A 13,124-nucleotide genomic window follows, 5' to 3' on the forward strand; every position below is an offset into this window, starting at 1 on the left:
CACGCACGTAGTCGTGCGCCAGCGCGGACGTGGTACGTGGCGTCCGCGCGTACTATAAAATAAAGGAGGCGTGGTCTCGGAGTTAGTCCGGACCACGCGGAGAAGCAGCAAGGTGTCCGGAGTCCCTCTGTCCAGCGCAGCGTCACCGCGCTGCGCCAGAACACACAGGGGGGCCCCACAACTATCTCTGCAGGTGAAATCGCCGTGACTCAGAAGGCATTGACCTACGGGTCGGCAGCCATGATCGGTATGTCGAGAGCATGTGATTAGCTCTCACTGTGGAATGAGGCTCTGCATGTGCGTCTCCGGCGGCCGAGCCCTCCCACGCTCAGCTAAGATGTAAACCCTGTGTTGGTGCATCCACCCCGAAGAAGAAACTACAGAGAGGAGGTGGGTGAAGACGGGCTGCTGGACGGAGCAGCCGGAGCGTGCCCCCACCAGCCAAGGACAGAACAGCTGGAGCCGGATCCATGCAGGGTGCGCGCGTGACTGGCCAGCGGGGCAGGATGCCAGAGCAGGCGCAGCGCTCGGTCCGAGTCCTAATGCCCGACGGGCAGGAGGTCTGCTTGGCAGTCGGGGTACGTACGTGTTAATGCAGCTTGTGTGGCGAAGGTGGGAGGGGGGCTAGGAAGGGCCTGGGGCTAAAATGACTGATTCTTTAGCATTTCAGAACTTTGTTTAAAGCCCACCCTTAAGTTCTAGCCCAAGGAAGGAGCAATTGCAATGTTCATTCTTTCTGCCAGGAAGTTCCCCTCTTGGATATCTCGCATTTCTGACTCTTCTAATCAAATTGTATTTCTGCCATGGTCTCCGAAATAGGCTTAGAAGTCCCGCGCGATTCTGCTGGGGCTGCATACTAGCCAAATATTTCAGTTACGTGCAAATTACGCGGCCAGTGAAGGCACCGCGGGTTGTTGCCCTGCCCCTGACGCTTCTGTGCGTGCCCAAACGCCTTGCGTTAAATGAGCTCCTCTCCTGCCACACCGTATGTTATCTCTGGTACATCATTATTTCCGGGTGAGCAAGCATTAATAGCTGGCACTCGAGAACGGTTTCATGCGCACTCATTCGGCTTGCGTGGTCTCTGAGCAGTTTCCCAGTCTCGCTGTGCATAATGTTTTGAAACAAAGATTCCTGCTGAAACGAAAATGTGACAACATAACTTTGCACTGCAGTACATCGGTGCTAAGATTAGAGTGTGGGACGGCCAGGGCTTTAAGTGGGCTGGGTCTCGCCGGTGCTCAGCAGCGGCAGTTCTTAAAAGGAGGCGCCGAAACAGGTCCCTATCGCGCTCACTATTTTTACCCTGGGGGGGGGGGACGTAACTCTGCCATAGTAGCGCCGGTCACTGCTTTTGATGTAACATCTAAGAGACTCGTTCTTTCGTTTTATATAGCGCAAACTTGGAGGGCTTTACATTAGCACCAGTTACATTTCACAAGCACACATTCATTTTTCAATCACCAGATGTGCAGCCAACGTTAGGCTCGAACCTGCTGTCTCAGCTCGAAAGCTCTAGCCTTATGCCACATTCTCGCTCACAAAAACTGCAGCATTTTCAGTATTATATACAACGAAAACATAGTTCATATTTACCTTATACAACTTACAACAATTGATAAAGGCAATAGTACTAGCTTGTTGCAGGTGTCATGTCATTTGTATTATATATTTATATATCTTTATGCAATGATAGAAGAAACACAACAATAGGGTGGCACAGTATGCTAAGCACAGATTTTTAGCATGTGTTTTAGGCCACGCCCGTAATTACATGGGCCAAGCCCCTACGAAAGACACCGCCCCCCCCCCCCCACACACACACACACACACATTTTTTTTCATCCTACTTACAGCCACGGGGACAATTTATCGTCGCCATAGTGTTTTTTTTTTGTCTGTGAAAATGTTCCCCAGGGAAAGCTACCCTCATCAGGAATTTAAAATATGTACTTGCGCCAGACAAGCAGCTCAAAACAGGCATTGTTTGGAAGTCGGCTGTGGTGGACAGAAGTACACAAACTTGTTAGTAAAGTGTGTGTAGTCTAGCGAGTGGAATTGGAGTAATTGCTTCAGCAGCAGCGTCGGACTGGGATAAGATCACAAAAATAGGCCCGAACCACAAAATAAAACTGGCCAACATTTGCTAATCAGATAGCTAAAAAAAAGTGACCCACATTTACAAATGAGGCCTGTTTGGAATTTGTAAAGACGCACTGATGGGTCTTTTGCGCGGTATGGGGGATTCCATTCACAGGGCCGGTCCTAGGATTTGTGGGGCCCCGGGCAGAATAGGAACATGCGAGGCCCCTATAATTTGCATAAGATTTAACCTGACAGGAAGTTACCTCATAGGGTCAAGAAATAGGCCCAGCACAAAAATAAAAGTGGCCCCCATTAGTGAATTAGTTAGCTAGAAAAGTGTCAAAATTAGGGCAGTTTTTAACTTGTAAAGACATGGGGCCTTATTTATGAAAAGTGACGCATCACTGCGTGAAAACAGCGATGCGTCACTTTTCACTGCGCACTCCTTGCGACACCAATGATGCGTCATATTTAATGTATGATGCATCATGTCGCAAGGAGTTACAGATACGTCAGTATTTCTGACGTATCTGTAAGCGCAAAAGTGACGCATTGCTGGAGTGTGTCACAAAAGTGACGCAATTCCAGCAATGCGTCCTTTCACATGTGGAAAGCCCCATGTGAAAGGGCTTGCGTCAGTCTTACGCCTACTGTGAGGCAGGCACAAGATTTTGACGCAACAGCGTCCTAAAAGTGACGCAGTGAAATCTCATAGATTTCACTGCGTCACTATTACGAGGCTTTTTGCGGGGGGACGCCCCCTCTGCATACATTATACCTGACGCAGGTATAATGTGGCGCAGGGGTTTAAAAAGTGACGCATCTACCTAGATGCGTCACTTTTTAAATATGGCGCAACAAGGCGCATGTTTTACGCCGCCGATGCGTCACAAAAAGTGACGCATCAGCAGCGCAAAACTGACGCAAGGCCTCATAAATGAGGCCCAAGCTGTTTACGTTTTTTGTATGGTATGAGAGATTGCATAATTTGATTTTGCTGCAGGCAATGTTTGTTTTAATATCATGAAAATCAACATTAAAAACATGTTCATCTGACCATAAAGCAGGCAAACAGCCCAAAAACAGGTCAAATACTAACCTGGCAGATTGGACCATTACACACTGCCTGATTGCCCTAATGTCCGACCCGGCCACTGTGTTAAACAATTATTGTGCTGATACAGGATCATTGTTTTTGTAGGTAAAGTAAAGGACATGAATATAGGGTCCGGTAGGGCCTGTTTGAATATTTTAATTTACCACCAGGTAAAGACTCGAGGGACCTAGCACACTGAAAGCCCTAGTCCAGCCAATTTTACATTCTGATTGTGCTACTCTTCCTGCACCTCTTGTCTGGCTGCTATCACACCTATCTGCTCCCCCTGCCCCCTCTCACTTGATTCCGTATTTCGCACCCCTTTCATTTACTTTGTGCTCCCTTTCCCTAGTCCAGGATGAGCTGAGCTGTTTTCAGTGTGAGGCGCCGTCAGGGGCAGGGCGCACTTCACAGGTGATGGCTCTTGAATGACCTGTCTAATCGCTGCTATCCTCATGCAGATGCAGCGATTAGGCCAAGGCAGGCAGATATTGATTAAATCCCTTGGGCCTCCTGGGCCCCCTGGGCCTCCAAACTCTGAAGCATTTGAAAGCCCGAGGCACCCTGGCTGCGAGGCCCTGGGCCGCTGCCCACGCTGCCCATGCCTAGCGCCGGCCCTGTCCACACAAACGGTAGTTCCGCTTCCCTGTGCTGAATAATAACTTTTTGGAGTGACACTATCTCTGCAGGTGAAATCGCCGTGACTCAGAAGGCATTGACCTACGGGTCGGCAGCCATGATCGGTATGTCGAGAGCATGTGATTAGCTCTCACTGTGGAATGAGGCTCTGCATGTGCGTCTCCGGCGGCCGAGCCCTCCCACGCTCAGCTAAGATGTAAACCCTGTGTTGGTGCCTCCACCCCGAAGAAGAAACTACAGAGAGGAGGTGGGTGAAGACGGGCTGCTGGACGGAGCAGCCGGAGCGTGCCCCCACCAGCCAAGGACAGAACAGCTGGAGCCGGATCCATGCAGGGTGCGCGCGTGACTGGCCAGCGGGGCAGGATGCCAGAGTGTTATGTTCCTGAAGGTCCGCCCCCGATGTCCTGAGGGACGGACAAGTTGGTCATGTGACCGCCCTATAATAAAAAGAGGTCGAGCACGTGCGAGGGCGTTCAGAGAGAGACGCGCCGACCGAGCAAGCAACTTTATTCCCAGTGTCTGGATGAGTTTATTCTAGGGCCACGTGTTAGGCCTAGTCAGGGTTAGATGCCCCTTTGAGTGTAGGTCCCAGAGACATCTCCCTAGGGCTATCCTGTTCCCTCATCACCCGACACAACAATTGGCGACGAGGGTGGTTGTCGATCCCCCGCTCGGGGTGCGCGTGTGTGTCCCTCTTGGGGTGAGGCGGCTGCGGACTCCCACGTGTCCGCGGTGCTCGTGCCTTGCCACCACAGCCCCCCACTCTGCCTGCCTGGTGGAAAGCCTCTGATCCCTGGCTCTCATCAGGTGAGCGGCGCTGGCTTGCATCTTCCTGCGGCGCACAGGAGTCTGATTGGTCGCGCGAGGTGCTCCCTCCGTGGACCCTCTACGCCTAAGTGCCACGCCGCGCTGGGCTGCACGGGTGTAAACCGCACCAAGATACGCCTGGCCTGGCGCTCCGGTTGCCGCCGGATCATCTCCCGGCTGCCCACGGACACCCTCCCGGGCGTCTAAAGCGATGGCTAACATTCCGCCCATTGAGCCGTTTGTGGTGGAGGGTGCGCCCTCCACTCTCGCACCGAAGTGGAAAGAATGGGTGGACAGGCTCTTCATATTCTTCGAGGCCACCAAGGTCCATAAGGAGCAGAAGCGTGCCATGATTCTCCATCTTGGTGGCAAGGACATTCATTCCATTGCCCGCACCCTTACGGAGGCAACTCCCAAAACCCACCACACACTAATAAACGCACTCAATGCGCACTTCGAACCAATGGCCAACCAAGACTATGAACGATTCATTTTCAGACAAGCGCGGCAACTGCCAGATGAATCACTGGACGCTTACCACTCCCGGCTAAAGAAACTGGCACTAACGTGTGGGTTTCAGGATGTCACGGAGGAAATCAGAGGCCAGATAATTCAGGGTTGCGCCTCTGCTAAACTACGCGAGAGAATTCTGGAGGAGTCGGGGAAACCCCTCCCAGACATTCTCACGCTGGGCCGCACAAAGGAGCTGTCCAAGGCCAGGGCAGCCCACATGGAAGCAGCTCTACAGGCCAACATGAAAGTGGAACCGGTGAACAAACTACAAGTCCGCCCACAGCCCAAATGGGTGAAGCGAACAACAACTCCGCAGGGCGGAGCTTCGGCGCGATCATGTGGGTACTGTGGAGGCCCGAGACACCCGGCGCCAGAATGTCCAGCACGGGGCAAGATATGCTCCGGGTGCGGAAAAATGAATCACTTTGAAAAGGTGTGCCGGTCCAAAAAGTTTAACAAGCCCCGCCAGACAATACATACGGTGGCGGAGCCCGAAGGCGCGGAAGGAGGACCCAGCAACAGTGATATGGACGACGACGAGGAGGAGCGGTCCGTACACAAGGTGCACATGATCGGCACGGCCACCCGACGCACCAGGACACTACCACAGTGTGCAATACAAGTGGCTGATCAGGACATCATGGCAACTGTGGACACGGGCGCCTCGATAAATCTCATGAGTGCGTCCCTCTACGGAGACATGGCTACCCCTCCCAGCCTCCGCTCCACTCCGATCACTGTTTTTGCCTACGGCCAGGACGTTCCCCTCCGCATTCGAGGAAAGTTTAAAGCAGCAGTCCGGCACGGAGACAAGATCACGCGTGCCAACATCTTCGTGTCGGAGGAAGGTCAAGGCATGCTCCTGAGTTGTCGGACGGCAGAAGACTTGGGAGTGGTCTCTTTTGCGTTTGGGGTGCACGAGGAATCGGTGCAACAACTGATTGCAGACTTTTCTGACCTGTTTGAAGGGATTGGCTGTTTCAAGGGTCGGGAAATACACCTGCATGTGGACCCCACTGTTCAACCGGTGGCCCTGCGACACCGGCGGGTTGCGTTTCATTTGAGGCCACTGGTCGAGGAAGAACTACAGAAGCTGGAAGCAGCGGGTATCATTGAGAAGGTGTCCGGACCCACCCCCTGGGTATCACCCATCGTGGTCACAAGGAAACCAAAACAGCCGGGGGCGGTCCGGATATGCGTGGACATGCGCCTCCCCAATGCGGCCATCAAAAGGGAACGACATATCACCCCTACGATCGACGACCTGATCGGAGAGATGGCCGGGGCCCGGTGGTTCTCCAAGTTGGATCTCCGGGCGGGGTACCATCAGCTCGTGCTGGATAAAGAATCCCGGAACATTACGACGTTCTCCACCCACATCGGACTGCGCAGGTACACCAGGTTGAGCTTTGGGATATCTAGCGCTGCCGAGGTGTTCCAGAATGTTATCCAAGAGCTCATTACTGGCATACCGGGGGTAATCAATGTCAGTGATGACATCATGGTGCATGCAAGAACAATTCCCGAACACAACCAACGCTTGGCACAGGTGTTCCGCAGGCTCCGCAGCGCTGGACTCACTCTGCACTGAGACAAATGCGAATTTCTTCAGACCAAACTAGGGTTCTTCGGCTACGTGTTCTCAGCCGATGGCGTCAACCCTGATCCCGACAAGGTCAAGGACATCAAGGATGCACCTCCGCCTACCACTGTCACGGAAGTCCGAAGTTTTCTCGGGATGGTAAATTACTGTGGTCGCTTCATAAGAGACTTAGCCAACCTGACCCTCCCTCTGCGTGACCTAACCAAAGACTCCACACCATGGAACTGGGGACCTGAGCAGGAAAGGGCATTTCAAAACATCAAGAGTGCGCTGTCCAGCAACACCACATTGGCATTTTTTGACCCAAGACATTCCACTCTCATTGCGGTAGATGCCGGACCGGCGGGATTGGGGGCTGTTCTAATGCAGAGAGGCCGAGACGAGATAGACTGGGCCCCTGTTGCTTTTGCCAGCCGGTCCCTCACGGACACAGAACAAAGGTATTCCCAAATCGAAAAGGAGGCCATTGCGATCCATTGGGGATGCCGGCACTTCCACTTGTACGTATATGGCAAGCCCTTCACAGTAGTGACGGACCACAAGCCGCTGCTGTCGCTGTTTTCAGGTACCTCCTCCAAGCCACCCCCTAGAATTGAAAAGTGGATATTGCAATTGCAAGAATACAACTGTGCAATCGAGTACCAGCCAGGGGCAAAGAATCCTGCGGACTACCTGTCACGACACCCCAGGGCGGCCACCCCAGAGGAGATGGAGGAAGCAGAAGAGACGGAGGCCTATGTGCAATGGGTCGTGGCCAGATCATGCCCGCGCCCCATATCCCTGGAAGAGGTTGTGAGCGCCACGGCTCAGGATGCCTGCATACAGCGGGCCAAAGATCTGCTCCGAACGGCTAACTGGCAGAAAGCCAAGGAGAGCTGGAAAGTACTCACACCAGAGGCCCAGAAAATCATGGACAGTCTGTACCACGTGAGGGCTGAACTGAATGAAGACGCGGCGGGGTGCCTCCTGCGTGGGCATCGCCTGGTGATCCCGACGGCTTTGACAGGACGAGTAGTTCAACTGGCGCACGTGGGGCACCAGGGGATGGTCAAGACAAAGGCCCGGCTGCGGACAAAGGTGTGGTTCCCGCTCATGGACGATATGGTGGAGAATGTGGTGCGAACATGCACGGCCTGCCAAACCACGGGCGACAGCCCCCGCGAAGCCCACATCATTGTGGAACCCAGGCCCCGAGGTCCCTGGGAAAGGGTCAGCATGGATTTTGGTAGCCTTCCGGATGGAAGACACACGCTAGTGATGATTGACGACCACTCTAAATATCCTGAGGTCGAAATTGTCACCGGCACCAGTGCAGACTGTGTGATCCCCAAGATAGAAAAAATTATTGCCACCCATGGAGCCATGAGAGAACTCAGAACGGACAATGGACCGCCCTTCCAGGGTCAAGACTTTGCGGAATATCTCTCGTCCCTAGGAACGCGTCACAGGCGCATCACACCGAGGTGGCCTCAAGCCAACGGGGAGGCCGAGAGGTTCATGAGGACTTTAAACAAGGTCATCCGCATTGCGCATGATAAGGGACAGTCAGTGGAAATGGCCATTTTCACGTTCCTCCGAAGTTACCGACAGACCCCGCACTTCACAACTGGGGTAGCTCCCGCACACCTCCTCCTAGGGCGGGTAATAACTGACTCCATTCCCCATCACCCCCAGTGGGCACCTGAAATGATAGATGAACATACAGTGGAGAAGAGGAGACGTTCCGCATGTGACAAGATCAGTAAGAAACGTCGGGCTGTGGCCCCCCACTTCAAAAGAGGTGACCTAGTGCTCATCAAGAATCGGGCAACTGGTGGCAAATTCAAACTCAGTTACGAAAAACGACCATGGCGAGTCAGTGGTGTGAAGGGCACCCGCATCACAGCCACTCGAGGACGAGACAGGGTGACTCGCAACGTGTCTCACTTTAAACTCTATCACCCTTCGAGCAGCGAGCCAAGGCGCCAGCGAGGCGACGGACAAACCGAAACTGCAACTACGTTGCCGTCTGGTGAATCAACATCTCAGCCCGAGGTCAGGCCACGTGACGAGCATCAGGTTTCTAGTGAGGAAATGGGCGGTGACACGGAGGCCCTGGATGAGGCCCCAGATCCGGAGGGGGCCGACAGCGAGGCGCCAAGACACGAGGTGGAAGTTGGAACAGAGCTGATGACTCATCGGGGGTCCCAACGCCAGCTACGTGACAATCCCACCCCCTCCGGCTGGCTGAGAGATTACTTTACGTAAGACTGTTCTCATTTACATATATGCACGTGATGTTTGAACTGAATGCACTGGCATTTGAAAGACGCTGAAGGCCTCAGTCTTGATGTTACTAAGACAAAGAGTATAGTTAGACTATGTTTAATGTTTGCAGTTTGTTCTTGGTTTTTTTGTTTCCTTGTTTTAGGAGGAATGTTATGTTCCTGAAGGTCCGCCCCCGATGTCCTGAGGGACGGACAAGTTGGTCATGTGACCGCCCTATAATAAAAAGAGGTCGAGCACGTGCGAGGGCGTTCAGAGAGAGACGCGCCGACCGAGCAAGCAACTTTATTCCCAGTGTCTGGATGAGTTTATTCTAGGGCCACGTGTTAGGCCTAGTCAGGGTTAGATGCCCCTTTGAGTGTAGGTCCCAGAGACATCTCCCTAGGGCTATCCTGTTCCCTCATCACCCGACACAACACCAGAGCAGGCGCAGCGCTCGGTCCGAGTCCTAATGCCCGACGGGCAGGAGTCTGCTTGGCAGTCGGGGTACGTGTTAATGCAGCTTGTGTGGCGAAGGTGGGAGGGGGGCTAGGAAGGGCCTGGGGCTAAAATGACTGATTATTTAGCATTTGAGAACTTTGTTTAAAGCCCACCCTTAAGTTCTAGCCCAAGGAAGGAGCAATTGCAATGTTCATTCTTTCTGCCAGGAAGTTCCCCTCTTGGATATCTCGCATTTCTGACTCTTCTAATCAAATTGTATTTCTGCCATGGTCTCCGAAATAGGCTTAGAAGTCCCGCGCGATTCTGCTGCGGCTGCATACTAGCCAAATATTTCAGTTACGTGCAAATTACGCGGCCAGTGAAGGCACCGCAGGTTGTTGCCCTGCCCCTGACGCTTCTGTGCGTGCCCAAACGCCTTGCGTTATATGAGCTCCTCTCCTGCCACACCGTATGTTATCTCTGGTACATCATTATTTCCGGGTGAGCAAGCATTAATAGCTGGCACTCGAGAACGGTTTCATGCGCACTCATTCGGCTTGCGTGGTCTCTGAGCAGTTTCCCAGTCTCGCTGTGCATAATGTTTTGAAACAAAGATTCCTGCTGAAACGAAAATGTGACAACATAACTTTGCACTGCAGTACATCGGTGCTAAGATTAGAGTGTGGGACGACCAGGGCTTTAAGTGGGCTGGGTCTCGCCGGTGCTCAGCAGCGGCAGTTCTTAAAAGGAGGCGCCGAAACAGGTCCCTATCGCGCTCACTATTTTTACCCTCGGAGGTGGGGGGGGGGGGGGGGGGGGGGAGGGGGGACACGTAACTCTGCCATAGTAGCGCCGGTCACTGCTTTTGATGTAACATCTAAGAGACTCGTTCTTTCGTTTTATATAGCGCAAACTTGGAGGGCTTTACATTAGCACCAGTTACATTTCACAAGCACACATTCATTTTTCAATCACCAGATGTGCAGCCAACGTTAGGCTCGAACCTGCTGTCTCATCTCGAAAGCTCTAGCCTTATGCCACATTCTCGCTCACAAAAACTGCAGCATTTTTAGTATTATATACAACGAAAACATAGTTCATATTTACCTTATACAACTTACAACAATTGATAAAGGCAATAGTACTAGCTTGTTGCAGGTGTCATGTCATTTGTATTATATATTTATATATCTTTATGCAATGATAGAAGAAACACAACAATAGGGTGGCACAGTATGCTAAGCACAGATTTTTAGCATGTGTTTTAGGCCACGCCCGTAATTACATGGGCCAAGCCCCTACGAAAGACACCGCCCCCCCCCCCCCCCACACACACACACACACATTTTTTTTCATCCTACTTACAGCCACGGGGACAATTTATCGTCGCCATAGTGTTTTTTTTTTGTCTGTGAAAATGTTCCCCAGGGAAAGCTACCCTCGTCAGGAATTTAAAATATGTACTTGCGCCAGACAAGCAGCTCAAAACAGGCATTGTTTGGAAGTCGGCTGTGGTGGACAGAAGTACACAAACTTGTTAGTAAAGTGTGTGTAGTCTAGCGAGTGGAATTGGAGTAATTGCTTCAGCAGCAGCGTCGGACTGGGATAAGATCACAAAAATAGGCCCGAACCACAAAATAAAACTGGCCAACATTTGCTAATCAGATAGCTAAAAAAAAGTGACCCACATTTGCAAATGAGGCCTGTTTGGAATTTGTAAAGACGCACTGATGGGTCTTTTGCGCGGTATGGGGGATTCCATTCATCTGTTGTTGCTGATAATATCAGAGATACCAAATGTAAAAATCGACCCAGCAAACCACAAATCATAACCAGCCCACACACTGTTAAACAATCAGGCCCACACACTAATCTGTTATGCCAGACCATCGGACACTGCTTGGTTGCCCTAGGGCAGTCCGACCCTGTTCAGTACCCTTTGTATAAGTGTGCATAAGCGCGCCTTTCTGGGTGAACAGTGAGCAGGGCCGGTCCTAGGCTTTCTGGGGCCCTGGGCAGAAGGGGAATGCGAGAGCCCCCCCTAATTTGCCTATGGCATGACATCACATTAATACTATTCATTGACTATTAATCCTGTGGCGTTGTTGAAGTGATTTTGCATGAATTAACTTTACTGATGCAATATTAACAGAAATATAAATAATTGCACTGATAAAATAAATTGGAATATTTTAAAAGTATATTAAGTGGAAATACATTATATTATTTAATCTAATTGTTAAATCATTAAACTATAAGATCATATATACATGCTCACTGGCAAATCTGCCCTCTTATCCAATGTCACTTACATCCCAAGGCTGGGAAGCCCTTCTTTAATTGGCAAACAAAACTACATATCCCAGAATGCAAATGGTTTTTCACTAATTAAAATGTCACATGAGAGCACCGAAAACCTGGAAGTGGCACACATAGGCAGACTAAAAATCTTTCCCTGGCCTCTCACACATTCTGTAGCCATGCCAGACCGAAAGTGGAGGCCCTCACTCTCTGCCTGTGGCAGCCTGGTCTAGTGGTAAGAGGACCAGCGGAATTCACATCTCTCCTGGGCTTCGCAGCACAATACCATAACTGCGAGGCCTAGGGCTGAAGTGCCCCTCTCCTTGTAACAGAGCCATGGTATACCCCTGCAATGCCCATGGTAGGGGGCTCTCTCTTGGGCCTTACAGCAATTGTGACCAAGGCAACAAATGAGGCACCCTCATGAGCAGTAGACACTGTGGCTGCTGTCTCCTCCACCCGCCCGAATCTTCTGTGCAGGGCGATAATCGTCACCCCCACACGGAGGAACCAGTGAGGCCCGGTGCCCCATAAATCCACAGCCCGTTAGAGCTGCTAGACGCCGGAGGAGATTGCACATTGTTCTCTGCATGACTGCATCTTTTGACTGTGTATCTATGTGATGTTCGTCTTTTATGAAAGGAGCACAATTGAACCAATTGGGGTGACGCACTTAAAACAATGATTGGTAAAAGGAAGGCCTTGGACTGGTACATGGTGTCTCAGGACATCGGCTCATCTGGTGTCCATATTCCTATTGTAAGAGCTAAATTGATTTTATTAACCCCAGACCCGCAGACTTGTCTCTTTAAAAGGTTGTATATTGCACGCCAGGCGTGCGGACGTCACAAAAACATAATTTTTTTTGCAAGAAGACGTCAGAACAGGCAGAACGATGGGGGCTAGAGAGCCCACCGGGGGGAGATAAGAGGGTCCAGCGTGACTCAGAAGAATGTGACACCCTGGGTGGGGTTTGGCCGCCGGCCATAGGTGTCTGAAACATTTTAAGTATAATAAATATATACGATAATTGAAGCAGGTCTCTTACCTTAACGTACAGAACTCAGTCTCAACGAGGAGGAGGACGGGGCCCCTTCGACCGACTCCTACCTGCAGCCCTGCCCACGCGGCCCGATCCGTTCATCTGAGTAGTGACTGACTGCTCATGGCGTGTGCACATGCTGAGTGCATCACACTGAGCGGGGGCTGGCCATAAAATCATGTCCAGGGCCGTCATTGGTAGCGCTTTCGCGCGCTACCAGATTGACGGCCCTGGGAGCCACTGTCACCCGCATCATCATGTCAGCAAGGCCGGCGTCATGTCACCACTACCGGTCTGTAGACACCAAATTCGTCATGGTACGATGATATTTTGTGACACGGATGTTGGGCCTC

The 13,124-nt window shown here is 51.7% G+C and overlaps 1 protein-coding gene across 4 annotated transcripts in view; it reads left to right on the top strand.

The window, feature by feature from the left end:
• Positions 1-260: 260 nt before the first annotated feature.
• Positions 261-13,124, top strand: part of LOC147708329 (FERM domain-containing protein 6-like) — a 649,337-nt gene continuing 636,473 nt past the window's right edge. For 2 of the 4 annotated variants that reach the window (XM_086927042.1, XM_086927044.1), the window contains exon 1: positions 261-578. In XM_086927042.1, coding sequence (XP_086783168.1) covers positions 471-578 — 108 coding nt within the window. In that variant the 5' untranslated portion in view covers positions 261-470. Of the gene's footprint in view, positions 579-3,898; positions 4,192-9,430; positions 9,495-13,124 lie in introns of those variants that run through there. The other 2 variants (XM_086927045.1, XM_086927043.1) reach the window with 2 other exon arrangements.

Source organism: Lissotriton vulgaris, chromosome 6, assembly GCF_964263255.1.
Source record: "Lissotriton vulgaris chromosome 6, aLisVul1.2, whole genome shotgun sequence".
NCBI lineage: Eukaryota > Metazoa > Chordata > Amphibia > Caudata > Salamandridae > Lissotriton > Lissotriton vulgaris.